General features: G+C 39.5%; 1 protein-coding gene across 1 annotated transcript in view; it reads left to right on the top strand.

The window, feature by feature from the left end:
- Positions 1–22973, top strand: part of LOC134224346 (hemicentin-1) — a 587700-nt gene that overhangs the window by 530075 nt on the left and 34652 nt on the right. Inside the window, exons 11-12 of the mRNA XM_062703676.1 lie at positions 17211–17269; positions 21523–21688. Of these exons, the coding sequence (XP_062559660.1) occupies positions 17211–17269; positions 21523–21686 (223 nt within the window). The 3' untranslated portion in view covers positions 21687–21688. The remainder of the gene's footprint in view (positions 1–17210; positions 17270–21522; positions 21689–22973) is intronic.

Raw genomic sequence — 22973 nt, 5'->3', positions numbered from 1 at the left:
CCATGCTGAGGGTGGCTGGGTTCGAATCCCGGTGCCGGTCTAGACAATTTTCGGATTAGAAATTGTCTCGACTTCCCTGGGCATGGAAGTATCATAGTATTAGCCTCATGATATACGAATGCAGAAATGGTAACTTGGCTTAGATACCTCGCAGTTAATAACCGTGGAAGTGCTTAATGAACTCTAAGCTGCGAAGCGGCAATGTCCCAGTGGGGGATGTAATGCCAATGAAGAAGAAGAAGAAGAAGAAGAAGTATAATTTAGAACACTGTTTTAGAATGTTTATATATTTTTTCCTTTATTAATGTGAATTTTGATATTTGAATCAGTTCTTCATTCGTCGCATGGACAAGGCCAGGAGTAGTTGAAAGAGGGAGGGGGTGGTCACCCTCAGGTCCAACCTTGGGACCTTCCATAGGCAAAGTTTAATTTAAGAATGAAAATGAAGACTAACATTGATAAAACTTATAACTAAAACGTAACATAGACAAAACATAATTTAACGATTTAAGTGTTGATCCAGCAACCCGGTAACCATTCGTACAGTTGGGATTCAGGTAGCCATTGGTGGTCTTGAAGCCGGACTATTGTTGTTCAATGCGCTTCTCTCCAGAGATGCTAAAATAGGCTCAAGGCGAGGACCATATCCTAGAAGTCACCATTCTAGCCCCTATTTCCCTCTGGTCGAATGGTAGGCTTAGTACGAAGATACTTCCGAAATCTTATGTTGAATTGACCGCAGGGTTACCCGACAGTCAACTAGACTAATCAGAACGCCTGGCATCCGACGAACATAATGTAAAATTTTCAATTTCAAACTTGCAGTGCTGCATGAAACAACCAGCCGCGGGTTAGGCGAAAATGCTAGAATTGAGGATGTGTGAGGCCCTCCCAGCTGACCTTATTAAAATCACTAGTTGAGGTTGAGCAGGGGTCTTAGAACACGAGTTGAGGTTGTCCGGTCTCTGGGGGGTGAGGACTTACAACCTGGCAGGTATCCCATAAGTATCCCTCGGCACCTGAAATTTGGGGCATCGGCATACGTATTGTTACACGTGGGCCCCGCAAAGGTCTCCCGCCGAAGTGTCCTCTGACGCACTTACTGGCGGTCATAGTGAAGCCCTCAGAGCTGGCCCAGCGATGGACCGACCTGACGGCGGATTGCGGCCTGGAGTGTCGCCAACAATTACCAGCAATACAGGAATTAGACAAAAAGGTTGAGATAGGCAAAAATTTGTCGAAGTTCAAATCAGCATAACTTTGCGTAGAATGATCCGATTTATATCAAACTGGGACCATCCGACGCGGAAACTCTTCTAGTATACTGGCCCTATGCGAAACATCTGATTGGCCCTTGGCCACCCGTGGTGTTCCGGGTTTTCCGAGAGTATGTTAAAAATGCATTTTTTCAGCTGCTTGTCATTTTATATGACGTTTAGTGACATGATGTTTTATGTTTTCCCCAGAAACTAGAACTAATATGCTGACCAATGCTGGCTGCAGATCGAAAATCCGTTAGGTATACGCAGAGATATGGCCATTTTCGTGAAAATGATACGGGATTGGACATACACCCTGAACAAAAGACACTTTCGCAGAACTTCCGGAACCTGTTACAAATTGGCCAAAGAGTCTCACAGTCCTCAAAATATATCTCTAATAAAGATCCTATATTCATCGTCTTGGGAAAACATGAATTTTGACACCCATATATGCATGGTTCCAGATGGTGCCAAAACCGGCCCCTCCTGGAAGGCCCATGGAACCTGCTATAAGGGTGGTAGTGGACACTATCATTCTGGAAATGTTTCTGTAATCATCGTCTCGCAAAGCCATGAAGTCAGATACTCATATTTGCATTATTCCGATCTGTTATCATTTCGTCATGTTCCCGGGACCGTTTTTACGGAATTGACCATATCTCTGCGTAGTTTTGATGGATTCTCGATCTACAGCCACCATTGCACAGTGTGCAAATTCGAGCCAAAAAACGGACGCAATTCAACCACGGTATGTACATATCTGGAGATTACCTTAAAAAAATCACAAAAATCCAAAGAATCTGATGGTGCCGACCCCTTTGCCGTCAGAATGCTGGAAGTGTCCTATTTTGTCCAATTTCCCCTACAAAAAGAGGATTTTGCTAATGCTAATGCAAATATCAATCGAAAAGACAGGGAAAACCTTGACTTGTGTTATGGAAATATCATAATGGGCCTCCCATATATTGTTGAGCACGGATAAGTGTCTCATTTTGTCTAATACCCCCTATAAAATGCTTCAGATGATACAACTTTAAGATTCGAGGAGATCATCAAATGAGTTACTGTCAGTTATGGAATTCAGGACGTTGAAATAGTGTTATCCTCGGACAATTCACTGGGAATATGTTTAGTGTCTGTTTTTGTCTGATGCCCCCTATAATTTTAAAATATTTTCAAAAGTATAACATCGAATCAATTTTCATTTTAGGAAAATGTACTGAGATCATTGAAGACTATTGTAGGCATATCAAAAGGCGATTCCTTTTTTGCAGTGTCCCTTAAGTGTCTCATTTTGTCCAATATCCCTTATACGTTGAACCGTTTTTATTCAATTTAACAGAACACACAAATTGAAAGCTCGAGAAAATTTTGTGAAAATCGGCGAATTATATGGACAATGAAATGTGACTTTTCCTAGGGGGTTGAATATTGTCTAATTTTGCCAAATATCCCCTACAGTTGAATGAAATTTTAAAATAAGATAGAGCAAATCAATTAATAACTCTAAAAATTATATTAGCATCCTTGCTTACTTAGTGGAGATATTAAAGAGAGTTTTTTTTCTCTTTTAGAGTGCATCGTCCACTGTCTCATTCTGTCTAATACCCCCTATATTTTTTTAAGGTAATCTCCAGATATGTACATACCGTGGTTGAATTGCGTCCGTTTTTTGGCTCGAATTTGCACACTGTGCATTGGCCGGCATATTAGTTCTAGTTTGCGGAAAAAACATAAAACATGATGAAAGTTAACGTCACATAAAATGACAAGCAGTGGAAAAAATGCATCTTGAACATACCCTCGGAAAACCCGGAACATTTCCGGTGGCCAAGGACCAATCTCAGGTTTTGCAGGGAGAGAGTATACAAGAAGAGTGTCCGCTTCTGATGGTCCTGGTTTTATCAAAATCGGATTATTATACGCAAAGTTATGCTGATTTGAATTTCGACTTATTTTTACTTATCTCAACCTTCTCGTCTAACCCCTGTATATCGTCAACATTGGCGTAAATAAGGGGGGGCCGGGGGGGGCCTGGCCCCCTCCAGACCTACTTGTGGCCCCCCCCAGAAAATTTTGAAAAGTAATTCCAACTTAGTCAGTTTTTATTTCATTTACATATTTCCTACATATTTCTTAATTTTGATTATGAATTCTATAACCATATTTTTTGTTGCGTTATCACATCTATGACAATTTTTTCAGCAAAGCATCGAAATATTTAAGTTGAACCCCCGGGAACATTTTCTCGATTTTTAAGCTAAAATCAATGCCGCTTCTAATTCAGTTGCTAGCCTAAAATAATAAATTTGTTCTGCATTTATTTGACTAGTATCCAGGTCACAGAAACATAAAAACATAATTGTATTAGTATATAAATATTTCTGTTCTATTAAACTACCATCCGCTTCAAAAAAGACTGAAGCAACTACATCAAAATGAGCACATGTACACAAATCCGGTCAATGAAATTTCGAACGACCATTCTTTCGAAAATCTTCGAGTTAATCGCAAGGTATGCCGCAAAACAGTTGATCAAATTCCTATGGAGCTTTTTGCTCTCGCTATATGATTCTGGCACAGAAAGATATAAAATTATAAAACTTAAGAATCTTTGTTACAATGACAGAAAAATCAACAACGCATTCCATTGAAAGTATTAGGACAAAACTTAGGCAACCTTCGCACTCACAACAGAGATTGCATTAAAGAAATATTTTTATAATCCTTAAAAGATCTTGTTCCATTTAATTTTTTGGCGATTTCATAAGGATCATCGGAAAACTCTTTTGTGCCTGCTTTAGTTAGAATTTGTTTTTTAGGATAAAAAAAAATTGATTTAGAAACCAGTTCGTATTGGAAAACATTTCTTTTACAGCACAATTCAGATCGATTTGGTTGCTTCTCAAGTCTCTTTGATTTTTGCAGAGAAATCTCTCACCTATTCAGAAAACCATAATAAAGCCTCTTCCTAACGTCAGTAACTACAAAAACCCTATGTTATTCTGGAATTTGATTTATGACTCATAATTTTATGACTCATGGAATTTATGACTCATAAAAAACACTTTAGGATTCCAAATTTGTGTTCATCGGTACTTAACTATTTCAGCACATAGCATACATTTTGGAATTGCATGAATACTTATATTGATTATGACAAAATTTCGTGAAATTTATTCCACATCTAGAGTTTCAAAAATTTCAAGTTTCAAAAAAATCGACATCTTTATGCATTAAGTAATCATGGAAATGCTTGAAAACTTTCAGAAATATACTCATATCGAATTTCATTTACAGATAATTCGAAGAAGATTCTTGAATCTTAGATTACACACTTATCCACATTTAGTAACATGGAGAAGACAAGTTGACACAGACACAGCGTTTTGAAGCAATCACAGCATCATTGGAAATCAATTGTATTATTCGCGATTTTTTATTATGTTAGTTCTAGGACGAATGAGCGATAAACTTAGTCAAACAATTTCTATTGCAATCCATGCGCACAGTGCTTTAAATCGCCTTTGAAAATTACATCCCACCAGCTGGTGCCATGGCCCCCCCTAGACCGAGACTCTAGTTACGCCTATGATCGTCAACATAGACAAAGATGTATATGTTCGGAGGAAGGGAACGAAACACGCCATCCATGGCGATAAGGAACAACGTCCCAGTACCCCAGATTCCTCCAGGAAAGTCCTCGAACCCTGGTTCCCGATTAGAACTTTAAAGGAGCACCCTATAAGGAAATTCCAAACAAACGCAAGGATGTTGCCGGAAAATCCCCACTCGCTTAACTGCACTATGGTCCAGGATACAGATTTACGCGGAAAGATGTATTTTACGCCAAAACCATATTTTTTAGAAAAAAAAAACTGTTGTTCTACAAAATTGTTCGAAATAGTAAGGCCATCTTTATGGTGCAATCAAAAAATAGGATAGCCCATCTCGTATACTAAGTATCAGGTTTTCGACTTTTCGTTTCAATGAGACCAAAGCAAGCGTTTTTCGGGCCAAGGGAAAATCTTGTTTCGTTGTTTATGTTGAGGATCATCTTTCACCCATCAGTCTTTTCTCTAGAATTAGCATTGGAAGATGAACGAAAATCTTGCCTATTAGATGAAAATCCTTTTTCGTTTCATTGCTTTTACCTCTCACTCACTTTTCGCGAGAATTAGCGCAGAACAATTACAAAATTGTATGGCCGCGCCGGGATTCGAACCCAGAATAGTAACAATAATAGCTGTGGGGATGCGCTTACTTTAGCCACACCACCACGTTATCTGTATGGAAGCGTTAAGTTATTTGTTCCACATAAGCTACTACCATCTACATTGATGATGCCACGAAAAGACTCGAATATGAAAGAAAAAGAGCAAACCAACGTTTAGCGGCAATCAAAGTGAGCGAAAAATTGTTATCACTCTCCATTCTGTTTTTCTTTCCCGAAAAGCGATTTCTCCCCGAAAAATTTCGTGAGGGAAAATCATGTGCTCCTGAGATTGAGTGAGCATTGCGAACCCTGCTAAGTATACGTAAAGGCTATATGATCACTCCAAAACCAAACTTTTGATAGAAGGCTCGGAGACCCATAGTGTTATATACCAATCGTCTCAGCTCGACGAATTGAGGTGATGTCTGTTTGTGTGTATGTATGTATGTGTGTGCGTGTGTATGTGCGTATGTGTACAAAATTTTGTAGACACACTTTTTGGAATTTGGCATTGGCCAAATTACTCACAACAAGTTCCTTTCGGCGGGGAATCCTGTCCCATTGTTTGCTATTGAAAATTGGTCAGATTGGATTATGGGATCAGAAGTTATGGCCAAAATACTATTTTCTTTGCGCAAAACACGCTAAAAAGCACTTACTCATATTTTTTAGTATTTTTTTTGCACGAGAAAGGCACCAACACCGCTAGGTGGATTAATCAGGGTTTTTTCAAATAAATTGATATAACTCGACAACGGAAGAAGATACAGACGATACTCTTATAGCAAAACACGCGTTTTGAAAAGCCCCAAAAGTGACATCCGTGAAAAAAAATATAAATGAGCAGATCATAAATATTGTTTTTAGAGGGACACTCTGGTAAGTAAAATTACTCTAAACAAGTGAGCTTAAGAGCTACACAAAAAGTTTATATAGCAAAGTTGATTGGAAAAAGTTGCGCTACAACTTTGTAGAACATTTTATGTCAATATTTCGCAAAAAAAAACGAAAATTAAAATTTCACATTTTTATAAAATGGTCCACCCTATTTTTCGGTAACTCTATAATAAGGGCCCAAGTATCCAGAACAACTTTGTAGAACTTTTTTTTCTTAAAATTATGCTTTAGGCCCAAAATGCATCTTTTCTCGTAAATCTTGCAATACGATGATAATGATAAAACTTATAAAAAGTGTTACAGCTGTAGATTTTTTATTTTTCATTTTTCACGAATGTCACCTTCTGAAGGCACCTTCTGGGGCTTTTCAGAATGTGTGTTTTGCTATAAGAATATTGTCTACATCTTCTCCCATTGTCGAGTTATATCAATTTATTAAAAAACCCAGATTAATCCACCTAGCGGTGATGATGCCTTTCTCGTGCGGTAAAAAAATAGTATTTTGAACATTACTTCTGAGCCCATCGTCTGATCGAGCCAATTTTCAATATGAAATAATGAGACAAGAATCTGCGTCGAATGCAACCTGTTGCGAGGAAATCGGTTCAGGGTAAGTGCATTAAAAGTGAGCTAGATTTTTTAACGCGCTTTTTTCTGAGAAAAAGTATTTTGGCCATAACAACCAAGCCCATTGTCCGATCCGTCCAATTTTCAATAGGAAACAATGAGGCAGAATACTGCGTCGAATGCAGCCTGTTGCGAGGAAATCCGTTCAGGGTAAGTGCATTAAAAATGAGCTAGACTTTTTTACGCACTTTTTTATGAGAAAAAGTATTATGGCCATAACTTCCAAGCCCATAGTCCGATCCGGCCAATTTTCAATAGGAAACAATGGGGCAGTATACTCAAATGCAACATGTTGCGAGTAAATTAAGGTTGAGGGTAAGTGCAAAAAAGTGAGCTAAACTTTTTGCTCTTTTGGTGCGCACACACACACACAGACTTCACGCCAATTCGTCGAGCTGAGTTGATTGGTATATAACACTATGGGTCTCCGGGCCACCTATAAAAAGTTCATTTTTGGAGCGAACATATAGCCTTTACGTATACTTAGTGTACGAGAAAGGCAAAACATGATTTTAGTGAAATTGGTAAAACTTGAGATAAAAAAAGAAAAAGAAGTAGAAGAAGAAGGAGATTCATAAATTTGATCAATAGGTCCAGGGATTCAGTACAGTCCAGGAGGACACTACGACAGTAACCTCAACGCCATTACCCCGAAGGCTATTACTCCGAACGCCATTACCCCGAATGAGTCACTTCCCCGAATGGGACACGCAGCTACTCAACGGTGCGATTCGTTTCACAAAACTGGAACTGTTTGGAAACAGTCTGGAACGAAGAATTCTCTTTCCGTAAAATTCCGTTACATATCTTGTGATTAAGCATATGCGGTATTTCGAAAAATTTCGTTTCAGGTGGTTCGAAACGAAATTCCGCGGAATTTCGCGGAATTTGAGCATGGCGAAATCTGATTTCTTCATTTCGTTTCGTTTCGTAAAATTACAAAAATTTCGCAAGAAAAAACCAGCTTTTCACGAAATTTAACGGAATTCCGCGGAATTTCGAAACAAATTTAAACTTAAGCCATACTTTATATTGGCAAAAATTTTGGCTGCGCCGCTGAACTAAATCATAAAACTATTTTCAAAACTTTATGTTATACATTTTTTTTCTATTAACGCTTACTTCTTCTTCTTCAATGGTTCTACATTCCAACTGGAACTTTTGTCTTGTTCGAAAAATTGCTGGAGAACGGCATAACAGATGCTCCGAGTATTCTTTTTCTATGTCACAGAAACGACATAGATCATTTTGAAGTTTCCCTATAAGCTTCAAATGATATCGACTCGAACAAAGACCTGTAATGAGACCCGTATAAGTGCTTCTCTTTTAGATAATTCTAAGATGTTGCGAGTCATGGAAACATTTGGAGTGATAAAGCGTTTTGATTGCCTGGCATTAGTTGCGTTCCTAAAATTGGTTTCTATTTTCATAGATTCCCATATACCTTCATACGAAGAGTAGAAGTTGGTAAGCTGCAAAAAGGTTCCGGTCCTGTAAACCGACTTGATGATCCGAGTCTCGCCAGCATATCGGCTTTTTCGTTACCATCTATTCCACAGTGTCCTGGAACCCAATATAGATTGACTTGGTTCCGACAAGACAATTTTTGGAGGGACTGAATGCATTCCCAAACTTGTTTTGAAGTGCATGTTGCCGACTTCAGAGCATTCAAAGCTGCTTGGCTGTCGGACATGATGCATATATTTGAGTGTCTGTAGTTCCTACGCAAACATATTACAGAACACTCTAGAATTGCGTGAACTTCCGCTTAGAATACGGATGGCCAACTGCCCATGGGAATCGATATGTCTATCCCAGGGCCAGTAACTACTGCTCCCACTTGGTTGCTCAATTTTGAACCGTCAGTATAAAACGTAATTGATCCTGAACGAAGTGTTGGTCCTACATTTAACCATGTTTTGCGCCCAGGATCAATTACTTTGAACAGTCTATTGAAATTGTACTTTTTCTCCATCCAGTCTTCATTGTTTATTACTAGGGAGTTTATATTGAAGTTTTTTAGAATGCAAAGATGACCCTAAGAGGTTTTCGGATCTTCTGATCCTCAAGGCAATCTTTTCAGCTTCTTATTGTACAATTTGATGCAGAGGAAGCATGTTCAGTAAAGCATTTAGTGCACTCAATGGTGTACTGCTCGTTGCACCTGTAATTGAGATAGTCGCTAATCGTTGAAGTTTTTCGAGTTTCATCTGAGCATGCTTCTCTTTCGTCTTTGGCCACCAGACCAACGAACCATAGGTGATTCTTGGTTTTACCATAGCTGAATATATCCAATGGATCATTTTCGGCTTAAGTCCCCATTGCCTACCAAAAGTTCGTTTACTGATCCATAGAGCATTTGTCGCTTTATTAATGACGTGTTCTAAATGCATGTTCCAGTTAAGTTTGCTATCAAGAACTACGCCAAGAAATTTGACTGCATTCGAAAGTTCCAATCGTGTACCTTTCAATATCATGTTGTTCAGTAAGAATTTCCTCCTACGCGTGACGGGCACAATAGTGGTTTTGGAAGGATTTACACTCAATCCTTCTCTATCGCACCACGTGGAGACCGCTTAAAAGTTAAGAAGGCCCTAAGGAATAAATTGACTGTAAGCACATGACCGGCATCATTATTGGACATAAATTGGAAACTCCGAAGCAGGTGAATAATTTTTTTTTATCCAGAGTAGATTACACCCAGTTCTTTTTATACACGGTTGGTTTTTACTCGATTACAACCTTTAACGTCAATGAAACTTTGAGTTAACCCTATGAAAAAAAAATAAAAAAAATAAAGAAAATTCAGATGAAATTAGGTTTTCAACGAAATTTGAAAAGAAAAATCAACAATTTCTATGTATTCATATACTTACTAATATAAAACTGAACTGATTGATCAGATTCGGAAGAATACGCTCCATGTATTGCTTTAAAAGCGGCACAAATGCTTAGGTATTGCCTTATTGCCAATTGTATATAAACGGGAACGAGGTGATTTATCACAGACTACTTCTTCTCTTATTATAACTCTATTTTTCGCAAAACAGTTATTTGAATTAGAAAAGTAAAAAGAAAATCCGTACATAATATAAAACCAATTTAATAAAAATTCCGCGGAAAAAAAAATAAAATTTCGTTTTGTTTCGAAAAATTTCGAATTAAATGGACCCTGATTTCGTTTCGTTTCGTTTCGAATCAACATAGACATTTTAAATTTCGTTTCGGTTCGTTTCGTTTGGAAAAAGTGTGTTATCGCATACCCTTACTTGTGATAACTTTGAGGACTATTAAAATGAGATGAATATTTCGCAGAACATTCTCAATGCAGGGAACTTCTACCCACGTCGACTGGGCTTAAGACGGCTTGTGTGCATGTATTTCAATCGAACAAAGACGATGATGGAAACTGCAGATTCGAAATGTGTTCGGGATATTGGCCTTTCGGAATGATGGATTTTGTGGGTGAAGACCCATTCGAGGTAATGGCTTTCGGGCTACTGTCCCAATCGGAGTAGTGGCCTTCGATGTGCTGGTATTCGAGATACTGGGGTGGAGCCATCCAGGACAATAGTAAAAACAATCTGTTTGTGGCTCAGGAATTGAAACTACGTACCAAGAATAAACCCCCAAATATTGGGATTGCAGTCGATTATACTTCTTCGAATATTCTGAAGAATTCCTTGGGAATCTTCTTCACGAGTTTCATTGGAAATTCCTCGGGAGTTTCTTGAAATAGTCTTACAGGTATTATTTCATAAATTTATCCAGACATTCTTACGGAATATTCTCCACATTTTTTCCTTCAAAATACCTTGAATAAGGTACACTGGGGGAAGTGGAAAAAGGGGGTAAGTGTAAAAATCGACTCGAAAAATTGGAATTGTACATATTTTACAGTTTTTACCACATCATAACATTATGCAAGAATATACTTTGATGCTCACACTAATATTATGTTAAAATTTGAATAATACATACACAAACCCGATGAACGCTTGAACTGTAATTTTAGATTTCGCGAAAAGTTGATTTTTGCACTCATAAAATCAATTCTTATTTGCACCAATTGTCCTTTTGAAAGTGAATTTATATCACAGGTAACCATTTCAATACAATTAAACTAATCCCATTCAATTGGTAGTGGTTTGTACCAAGAAAGCAAATAATTCAAAGATTTTACACTTACCCCAGGTATCAAACACTGCGGGGGAAGTGGATAATGTTCTAATTACGCAATTTTTTTCTTCCCTCCAGGGTTTATTTCGAAAGCTATGAATCTTAATATGTTCCTTCTTTGTTATCATTGTGATTCCAGTGGTGATTGGACTAATATAAATGAGAAAATGCCTGATTAATCCACCTATCGGTATTGATGCCTTTCACATGTTTTAGATATGAAAAAATGTATAAGAAAGTTAAAAACAGCACTGATAGGTAAATATATTGGATAATTCACATTAATTTTTATTCATAACAAGTTTCGCCGTTGAATGTAATTTTTTTGCGAACAAATTGGTTAAGGACAAGTGCTTAAGAATAGCTGATAATTTTGTACGTGCTTTGCGCACACACATACATACAAATACGCACATACAGACATCATCTTAATTCGTTAAACTATGTTGATTAGTTCATAACCCAAGTAACTGTAAGTCCCATTTTTCCTTTAAAAAGTTCATCTTTGGGGCGAACATATAGATTTTACGTACACTTAGTGTTCGAGAAAGCAAAACCAGCCCTCCCCTAGCTATTACGAGAATTGCTTGAGGATCTATTCCGTGAAGGTAATGAAATTATTCCACAAAAGATACTCCGAGCAATTATCGTATTGATTTTAGTTATATGTAACTTCTCATCACTATTGAAGGTCAAGGTAACATGGGTTTTCCACTTACCCCATCCCATTAGGGTAAGTGGAAAAACAACTCCTAATTTTAAAATTTATTTCCATAAATTACAAGCGACCAAAATGGTATGAATTACCGCACAGTTGGTGCAAAATTGACTGTTTTTGATAGCCCATTTTGATTGAACGCATTTAGATCATTTGAACTGGTTTTACACTAATTCAAACATGCACTATCGATTTTTCCTTTTCCACTTCCCCCAGTGTACCTTAATTATTTAAAAAATACCTCTAGGAATTATTTCGGTAAGTCATCCAGAAATTCCTTCAGGTGTACCTTCAAAAATTTTGCTGTGCATCGGAAAATCATTAAACACATCCTCCGCAAATGAATCCAGAATCTCCTTTAAGAATATCTTCGAAATTTCCCTCAGGAATTTCGTCGGAGCTTCCTACACGAATTTATTCGAAAATCTCGTAAGGAAATCCTTAGAACATTCCCCAAGGATTTTTTCTATAATTTCTTTCAAAAATTCTTCTAAGAATTATTTAAGAAATTCGTCTGATAGTACTTTCAGGAATTCCTCCGGAACACCTTTATTAATCCTGAAATTTCTCCCGATATGCAATTCCCTTGTAAACTTCTCCATTAATTCTTTTGAAATTTTCTCCAGGAATATCTTCCAAAGCTCTGAGACGAACTTTAACAAATATTTTCTGAATTTCTGAACGGAAACGAGTTCCTCAAAGAATCTCCTAAGGAATTTACAGCGTTCTTATATTTCTCTATTTCTCTATGATTTTATCTGGATATTGCTCTAAGAATCTCTTTTCTGTCTCCTTAAGGAATTTCTTCGTTAATCTTTCGAAAAATACTTCAAAGGTAAATTCCCTCAGGCTCAAGAGTTCATAAGAGGAATTCAAAAAAATCCTTCGAAACTTTGTTCAGGAGTAGAGGGTAGAGGTGTCGTCAGATCGTTTTTCGTGAAAAATCCTTACAATTTCCCGATGAAATTTTAAAAAGCTATCCGTGAAATCTAAGAAGAACTTCGAATGGAAATTTCGAAGAATTTTAATTTTGAAATCCGAAGAATTCCTTTAACAGAGAAGGTCACAAAGCCGAAATTTGCTTGGCTGGATCTGTCCATTGACCGAACAAACAATTTGGTTGAAAACATTCTAGCTTGAAGTTGGTTGTCCGATAATGTCATTTGGTCAAAAAGTACATACGGATAAAAATGTCATCGTTTGGCCGAAAGTCATTCAGCTGAATTCCGTTTGGCCAAATTGAACGTTTGTCCGAAACAGTTTTTAAGCCGAAAATAGTCATTTGGACGAAAGTGACACACAGCCGAAAGGGACATTCGACCGAACTGGTAATTTGACCGAACAAAGGGTTTGCCCTAACAGGTTATTTGGCTGTAAATGCTGTTTGGCCGAAGATGTCATTTAATTCAATTGAATCATTTGTTCGAAAATGCTGTTTGGCCTGATCTTGAATGATAGAAAGGGCTATTTTGCCGGAATGGACTTTCAGCCAAAAGTGTCGTTCGGCTGAATTGATCGTTTTTTCTAAAAAGTCGCAACCTAATAGGCTTGATAGGTCTTGCGACAAAAATGCCATTTGACCGACATAGTTGTTTTGAAGAGAGGACATTTTCAAGCTAAATAGATCTTTTTGCCAAATGACCATTTCTAGCAAACGGAATTTTTGGCTTGACCGAATACAAACGAAATTGAGCCAAATGACCTGTTAGGCATGAATCAACTTTTTCGGCCAAATTACCAGTTCGTGGTGACATGGTGATCACTGTACCAAGATAGGTAAAATAACAGCGATCCTAATTGTAAAATGAATATTTTGGAAAAACTTAATTTTTCTCGGGAGAAATCCATCAGATTTTTCCACCGAAATTTAAAAGATTGCCTCGGTAATGTGTTAAAAAAGCCTCGAAGAAGAAAATTCTGACAAACGCCGCCAAATCCTTCAGAAAATTTCTTCGCAAATTTGTTTTAGATATTTCCTTGATAATTCCTTAAGAAATGTATTCCTCAATCCTTTGAAGTTTCTGTTTGAAACTCCGCATTTCCATCAAAAACTATTTTATGCTTTGAATAATTCCCGGAAGAATTTTTCCAACAAAGATTCATGAATTTCGGAAAGAATTACATAAAGAATTTTGTATAGTACTACTCAAGAATTTTGCAAAATACTTCCTGCAAAAATCGAGAGAATTTCTGAAGGATTTTCTTAAGGAATCCCAGGAGGAATGTCTTAAGGAATTCCTGCACAGAAAAAAATCCATGGTAACAATTACTATTTTGTAGACTACGCCATGTTTTTAAAACAACCACAAATTTTCAGTTAAATTCACCATGCATTCGGACAAATTCACCACTGATTCAGTTCATGTAACAACATTCCACCACGACCACAGTTGATTTTTACTGCGCGCATGGTAAAATCAAACGGGTTTGTTGTCTGCTGAAAATCGTCGGTGCGTATTCTTAAATTAACTCTCGGAATGGTAGTTTCGACCGCAACATTTTTTTGCGTGTGGCAGAATCTCCCAAACTATTTCTGGATGAGTTGCCGTGAGTCACATGTCCCATCGTTCCCCAGTTTAACACCGCCAGTGTATCATGTTAGAGATGGATAGCAATCAACTAACTGCTGTGATAAACAAAGAACAGAAAAGCTCTCCAAACCATGTCGTGGTGAAAGCTAAGAGAACTGTTTGTTATCAGATTAAACCATGCAGATTACGGTGGATGCACAAATCACACACCTGATAGAATCACCATGCTAGTTGTGCTCTTCGTCTTCTTGTAGGATGAGGCTGAGATTCAAATCTAACATTACGTATTAAAGGACGACCTTGACATAATCAAAATAAGGATCTACACCATAACGATTGGCATCATATTTTAAGGACAATCACGGCCAATTCTCACCTCATGTTTTTGGGGGCACAATTATCAATCGACAAATCAAAAACAATGATTTTTTGCATGGTGCAATGCAGCAGAGACAAAGCATTCGTTATCACTTATTCCTGTATCTTGCACAAATACTTATATGTGCAAATGAACAGTAAATGCATTCTGACGTGATTCTCCTTAAACTATATCCGATCGTTCATTTATGTGCCATTTGTCAATCTTTAGTCAAATAAATTGTATAATTAATTGCTTTCCAACCGGAACACTTTCCAATTTGCAATCTACCAATTAAGATAAGCGAACTAATCCAACGAATTATTATGGCATCTCTGACCGCCACAGTTTTATCCTTCATTCTCTAATCTCCATTGTCCTACACGTTGTTAGGAAAACCCCATTCCTCATGTTTCCAGAGCAAAAAAAAAAGAAATTCATGCATAGAGATGACAACCACAATCCGTAATCATCCATCGTACGGGATTCCACGTCTAGTGGCTGGGCGCTTCCTCATGCCAATTGCATTCCACAATGAACATGAAGGCCGATCCTTGGCTCAACTCAACAGTCTAAAGGACAATAATGGTCGAATGGGTGGTTTTGCATTTGCCAGGGAAACTGGTTGGCATACTCCCCGAGCCGGAGTCGCACACGGCACTGTCGGTCGGTTGAAATCGTCCTTTTCCAATACGACAGTCGTCGTCGTCGTCGTCGTCGTCGTCGGTGCGGTAGCGGTCAGAGACAAAAGCACAAGCACACGAAAGAATCGAACGTCACAGGCGAGTCCTTCCGACGCATTATTATCGATGCATTCATTTCGGCTGCAGAAGAAGTCGCCGGTACGTGCTTGATTGAATAAAAGTGAGATTTTCATACCATGGGGACGGGATAGGAGTTCTTTTTTTTCGTTCTGGACTGTGTGGTGGTGGATCGTGGTGGCGCGGCACCGGCTGACAGCTATTACGGATGACAAATTATTATGGCCGTCTCCGGTACGGACGGTTCTTTCATGAGTGAGCGGCACATTCCCTCGGTTGGAAATCGATCGATGGATATGGTGGAGCCGTTTGTCGATATGGTTTAATAGCCCATTTTCTATGTGTCGATGTGGGATGATCTGAGTTCAACATATGGCATTTGGGGATAGTTGGTCGGTTGGTTCGATTGGCTGACCGAGCAGAAGAAAATGGCAAAATCGAATATTAATAACCGTAAATCATTGCTAGTGCTATCACTTCGCTTCTCGTAGTTGGGATGAACGATATTCGCAGCAGAGAAAAGGTCACAATTTGGGTCATCCATTGATATGGTTATCCTGTAGAATGACTTATCGATCAAATGGGAAAATTGATTCCTTGGAAAGAAATATTGAATATCTAGTTCATATACTGTGGAATAAACGAGTCTGAAATGTCAGATTTTTCCCGTACATGACTTGATTATGGTTTTTGCAAGAAACGGGTGGATTGAATTATGCATTTGGAAGCCATTGGAACGCTCCCATAGTCTATGGAAGCCACGGTCTATTGTCATGCCTATACATTATTTGGTAGAATGGAACTCACCATCTTTCTGTTCGGATTTAATCATTCCTGCTGTCTATACAAAATCGATACAAAATTTCAAAGAATGTCGCTCATAGATATCGCATTCTCCAACGTCAGAGCCAGGATATTCGCTATCTCAAACCCAAATTGAAGCAACAAGAAGCGATCCATGTAATTGAAATGGTGGGGTCCGCGACGTTACTCATAAGGCACGTTTGGCATAATTCTGCTTTCTTCATGTCATAAGATGTTCTTCGGATCATTTTATCCCAAACGTCCGTTATGCCTAACATCCATTGTGCCTAACGTACTTATGCCTAACATGGTATATCCGAAATGATGTAGGAGAATTTCTTTAATGAACACAATGCTTTTCGTATTCCTTATTCGTGGTACATGACTTCACTCATAATTTTATTGTCGTCAAGTTACTGTTTGATATTGAAGCTCTAAAAACTCCCCGAGAATCAATAAGTCGTTTTATTTCTCTATTTAATTTGACTATATTAACGTAATTATCATCTCAAGATGTCATTGCAGCTTAACCATACCATTTAAAATCGAAGAACTCTCGTCCAATGTTCACCTCATGCAAACCCTCTAAATTAAAATTAATTTCCCATTGTGTCGCTTTTCTTTCTCTCTTTCAAATGACACCTGTTTGCACGTCCGCTGGATTCACCGGTACACGATGGCTGGTTCTGCCGTCGCACCGCTTGAACGCAATTAAATGGCGAACTCCACCCTGGGGACACGGACCTGAAAACCCCTGGAAATGACATCTCACCGCTGCGAACACACGAATAATGAAACAAACGAATCCAACTAAAAAAAAATCCCCTCACACATCTCGGCGCCCTTTCCTACGCCAGAAACCGCTACGGATGGAGTGATTTCTCTGACAGCTTTCTGTTCACAACGTCAAACACAGGTAAGTGGAGGTTGCCCTTTGGGTGTGTTCCTTCTTGGTGTCATGTTCAGGACTGAAAAACAAACGAAATCTTGAAAGATTTCGCTTTGCTGACATTTGCTTTTTTTTATAACGTGAGAGGAGAATTGAGCAATCACTTAATTATTTCATTCCAAGATATAATTGAAAAGTAATTTGTGCTGAATATGGGACACCAGAATTGAGAAATGTCGGGTCCTGGCACCATTTGAAATTAGTACATCTTAGTCATAATAAATATCAGTATTTAGTAGGCTTTTAGCCACACGACCAAACACATTGATCTAGCACAGGTGACCCTTATCATAAGACGAGTTAGCACTATCTCATTTGATTCCACCACTAATTTGTAACTTTACCGATGCGTATTTCGACCTTTTGTATTTTGTAAAATAATAATCAAGTACTAGAGTTGAATGGGATAGTACTTTTTCGTCGTATGACAAGTGAATATCTCCAAATAATTTTTTATTCATCCAGTGTACGGATTCCATTCCATTCCATTAGATACATATGTCAGATTGTTTTTGGAATCTCAACAGAGTTGCACTGGAAAGCAGCATGTTTATATTGAAAATCTGAGTGGATTGAATCAAACAATTCTGGCAAGGATCTGATAAAAATTTCATTAGGATTGCTTTCAGCATTCCTTCAAAATTCCAATGCAAATCCTTCCAAAAATCCTTCGAAAATCCCAGCTGGATTCTATCTGAATTCCCAGTGGGAATCTATTGGAAATCCATTTCCGGTGGTACTCTGGATCTCCGTTAAAATCCCGCTACGATTTTTGCTGGAATGTCGCTGAAATTTCCGCCATAATACGACTGGGAGTTCCGTAAGAATTTTGCTGATAATTTTGTTGAAATCACGCTTAGATTTTCGAAGGAATCCTGCTGAGACTGAATCCCGTTGGGATATCTGTCTGAAAATTCGGCGTATATTTCTGAAGGAACCCAGCTGAGATATTTGAAGGAATCCTGCTGGGATTTGCGTTGGAAACCCGCTGATATTTCCAATCGAATGCCGCTGGGAACAGTGTTGGAATATCGTCAGGATTCTAGTTGAAATCTTGATGAGATTTCTGTTGAAATACCGCTTGGGTTTCCGTTGGAATATCGTCGGGATTTCCGTTTGAACCCCGTTGGGATTTCTGATTTATTCCCGCTGGGATTTCCATTCGAATCCCGCTGAAACCTCCGTTCGAATCCCGCTGTGATTTCCTTTGGATGCCAGTTAGGATGTCTGTTCGAATACTGTCGGAATTTCCTCTGGAATCCGCTGGGATTTCCGTAACATTTCCGTTGTGATTTTCCTGTTTAGACTTCCGAAGGAAACTTGCTGAGATTTCCGAACGAATCTAGCTGAGATTTTATAAGGAATACAGCAGAATATAGAATATCATCGGAATTTACGTTGGAATCCCGTGATGATTTCCGATGGAATTCCGTTTGGATTTCCTTTCGAATGCCGTTGAAATCCCGTTGGAATTTCTGTTGTAACACCGAAGGGATTTCCGTTTGAGTCTCTTGAAAGGAGGCTTCCGAGCCTCTTGAAAGGAGGCTTCCGAGCCTCTTGAAAGGAGGCTTCCAAGCCTCTTGAAAGGAGGCTTCCGAGCCTCTTGAAAGGAGGCTACCGAGCCTCTTGGAAGGAGGCTTCCGAGCCTCTTGAAAGGAGGCTTCCGAGCCTCTTGAAAGGAGGCTTCCGAGCCTCTTGAAAGGAGGCTTCCGAGCCTCTTGAAAGGAGGCTTCCGAGCCTCTTGAAAGGAGGCTTCCGAGCCTCTTGAAAGGAGGCTTCTGAGCCTCTTGAAAGGAGGCTTCTGAGCCTCTTGAAAGGAGGCTTCTGAGCCTCTTGAAAGGAGGCTTCTGAGCCTCTTGAAAGGAGGCTTCAGAGCTTCTTGAAAGGAGGCATGTGAGCTTCTTGAAAAGCGGCTTTCTGAGCCTCTTGAAAGGAGGCTTCTGAGCCTCTGGAAAGGAGGCTTCTGAGCCTCTTGAAAGGAGGCTTCTGAGCCTCTTGAAAGGAGGCTTCTGAGCCTCTTGAAAGGAGGCTTCTGAGCCTCTTGAAAGGAGGCTTCTGAGCCTCTTGAAAGGAGGCTTCTGAGCCTCTTAAAGGAGGCTTCTGAGCCTCTTGAAAGGAGGCTTCTGAGCCTCTTGAAAGGAGGCTTCTGAACCTCTTGAAAGTAGGCTTCTGAGCCTCTTGAAAGGAGGCTTCTGAGCCTCTTAAAAGGAGGCTTCTGAGCCTCTTGAAAGGAGGCTCTGAGCCTCTTGAAAGGAGGCTTCTGAGCCTCTTGAAAGGAGGCTCTGAGCCTCTTGAAAGGAGGCTTCTGAGCCTCTTGAAAGGAGGCTTCTGAGCCTCTTGAAAGGAGGCCTGAGCCTCTTGAAAGGAGGCTTCTGAGCCTCTTGAAAGGAGGCTTCTGAGCCTCTTGAAAGGAGGCTTCTGAGCCTCTTGAAAGGAGGCTTCTGAGCCTCTTGAAAGGAGGCCTGAGCCTCTTGAAAGGAGGCTCTGAGCCTCTTAAAAGGAGGCTTCAAAGCCTCTTGAAAGCAGGCTTTTGAGCCTCTTGAAATGAGGCTTCTGAGCCTCTTGAAAGGAGGCCTGAGCCTCTTGAAAGGAGGCTTCTGAGCCTCTTGAAAGGAGGCTCTGAGCCTCTTGAAAGGAGGCTTCTGAGCCTCTTGAAAGGAGGCTTCTGAGCCTCTTGAAAGGAGGCTCTGAGCCTCTTGAAAGGAGGCTACTGAGCCTCTTGAAAGGAGGCTTCCGAGCCTCTTGAAAGGAGGCCTGAGCCTCTTGAAAGGAGGCTTCTGAGCCTCTTGAAAGGAGGCTCTGAGCCTCTTGAAAGGAGGCCTGAGCCTCTTGAAAGGAGGCTTCTGAGCCTCTTGAAAGGAGGCTTCCTGAGCCTCTTGAAAGGAGGCCTGAGCCTCTTGAAAGGAGGCTTCCTGAGCCTCTTGAAAGGAGGCTTCTGAGTCTCTTGAAAGAGGCTTCTGAGTCTCTTAAAAATAGGCTTCCGAGTCTCTTGAAAGGAGGCTTCTGAGTCTCTTGAAAGGAGGCTTCTGAGCCTCTTGAAAGGAGGCTTCCGAGCCTCTTGAAAGGAGGCTTCCGAGCCTCTTGAAAGGAGGCTTCCGAGCCTCTTGAAAGGAGGCTTCCGAGCCTCTTGAAAGGAGGCTTCCGAGCCTCTTGAAAGGAGGCTTCCGAGCCTCTTGAAAGGAGGCTTCCGAGCCTCTGACCGCAGTTTATTCTGGAGCCCGTATTAGGCCCGACTTTCACAGATGATGCGTCTTCGTCTTTCACGACTAACATTGTTATCAGCCGTTGGCAAGGATCCGAGGTAGACGAATTCCTCGACCACCTCGAAGGTATCCACGTCTATCGTAAGCCTGCCGTTTACCGCATATTTGGCCCATGTTTGCTGGGATTTCCTATGTACATGGGACAGTTATGCGTATACCGGCAGCATAGCATAGTGGTAGAGCATCCGTCTAGCATACTGGGAAGTGTGGGTTTGAATCCCAGCAATAGGCAGTGGATATATTTGCATATTTTATAAAACATTGTCCTCCTCAAAATACATGTTTTCGGTCCTCAGTATCGTTTCCTACATTACCGTCAGAATTTCGTTGGGATTCCCATTGGAATCCCGCTCAGACTGTCGAAAAAATCTCGCTGAGATTCCAAAAAAATAACACTGGGGTTTCTAATGGAACTTCGTTCGGAATTCCAATGGATTCCTGCAGACATTTTCAATAGAATACCACAAATCCTGCTGGGATCTTCATCGACTATTCGTTAGGATTTTTTTTTTTAGGAACTTATTGGGATTTCCGATGAATCTCGATTAATTTCCATAGGATTTCCATTTGAATTTTTGGTGGTTTTCCTCTTTAGTTTTTGATTCGGTTGGGATTTCTGATGTATATCAATTCACAGTTGACGGGTCAATTCTAACGGGATGCTCATGCCTATCGCTGTGGGATTCAAATGAATCATATGAAAAGATCCCATCGAAAATTATAAAAAAAATGCGTTGTAAGTCCCACAGGATATTTATAGAAAATGTGTTATTGAAATTTCAACGTCGGCATTTCTTGTAATCAATTAAATAAAATAAACTTTACGCACACAAAGTTAAATTATAGGCATGAAGGATCACTAATGACAATCTGTTATCTTGAACCATAATTTGACATCATTGATATTAACCATAAAATTGCATCTTTCTTTTATTATTTACCCTCTTCCCAATGCAGATACCGAAATTCGTGACCTGAGCGTAACGCATCGAGGAGGCTCCAACGGTAGTCCGCGTCTTCATACCAGCGCCACTACCAGCTGCTTCATCGCCCTTATCCTGGTGGCAGTTTTGGTCAGCAATCTAAGAACCAGCAGCATCAGTTGCAGCAGTAGCTTTTAAAGGTAATAGTTTAAAAACATCAAAATCATTTAAACGGAAAGGCATGAATTTAAATGAAAATGATATATCAGCTTATGTTGCTGTGCTGGAGGGTAGGCTAAAGAGTGCGACGTAGCTGCAGTTGTTTTTGTTTGTCATAATTACGTTTGCCAGGTTCGACTGGTGCGCGGTTAAATCAATTAGTATGCTGGAGCGCTGAACCGATTTCAATTGGTGGGGCATCTGTTTCCGGTTCAACGTGTTGCGTAGCACCCATCCTTATGTCCAGGATTGAGGTGATTAAGTTTTAATTTGATTTATTTTTCTCTTCTATCGGAAAATAATGAAATTGAAATTCTGCCCAGCAGCGTATTCACGCCTTCACAATAGAGTCCGGTTGGTTTATGTATTTGATTGAGTTTTCATATGAGTTACTCTTCCACGCGAATAGTAGCGGCATTAATGGTCAGAGGAACTCGATTGTGTTACGGGGGGCAGTGGCATATCCATTTTTCACTTGTTTTTTCTGTTTCCTGTAATTAGGCTCATTTCGAATCAGCCCATCCCAGCGACAACTCATTAAAAATTAAAGCACATCACGAAGGCCGTCAAGTCAGCATTTTTTTGGGGTTCAGATGAGAAATTATAGTTTTGTGATTGTGATGGGGTTTTTGATAATTACATATCATTACATTTGGAATTATGTTGTAGGTTTTTACTTATTTTCCAGTTTATATTCAATATTCGATCCTGGGTTCAATCCTTCTTCTATGAAGGAAGTGTATACAAGCAGATCAAGCATAAATTTTGTGAGTTATTCCACAACAGTACTTACCGCAATTGGTCTGAAGTGCGACACTCAGCATTTTGCAGTTCAATCGCACAATTCAGTTGGTAGAACCAAGCAAGGCCGGGTACGTGCGGCTAGCAATGAATAAAATATATTATTTCAAGACAAAATTTTCAAAACGACTTATCTGCTTTTGTAAACAAAGATTCAAACGACGATTTGACGAATCTGATAGCTCTCCCACGCAAACCAACACCACCAAAAGGTAGATGAAGGTTTCCGCTACCTGTTGATGGTGTTGGTTTGCGTGGGAGAGCTATCAGATTCGTCAAATCGTCGTTTGAATCTTTGTTTACAAAAGCAGATAAGTCGTTTTGAAAATTTTGTCTTGATTTGGAAAGTAAAAAGCATAAGGGCATCATCGAATTAAGTGAGATGTATACGAATAAATAATGGAACAGTGAAGTGATAAGCGAGGCGATAAAGTTAATTTATTTTTAATTAAATTTGAATTGCCG

This window comes from Armigeres subalbatus, chromosome 3, assembly GCF_024139115.2.
Source record: "Armigeres subalbatus isolate Guangzhou_Male chromosome 3, GZ_Asu_2, whole genome shotgun sequence".
NCBI classification, from domain to species: domain Eukaryota; kingdom Metazoa; phylum Arthropoda; class Insecta; order Diptera; family Culicidae; genus Armigeres; species Armigeres subalbatus.
This window is presented reverse-complemented; position numbering and strand designations above follow the sequence as displayed.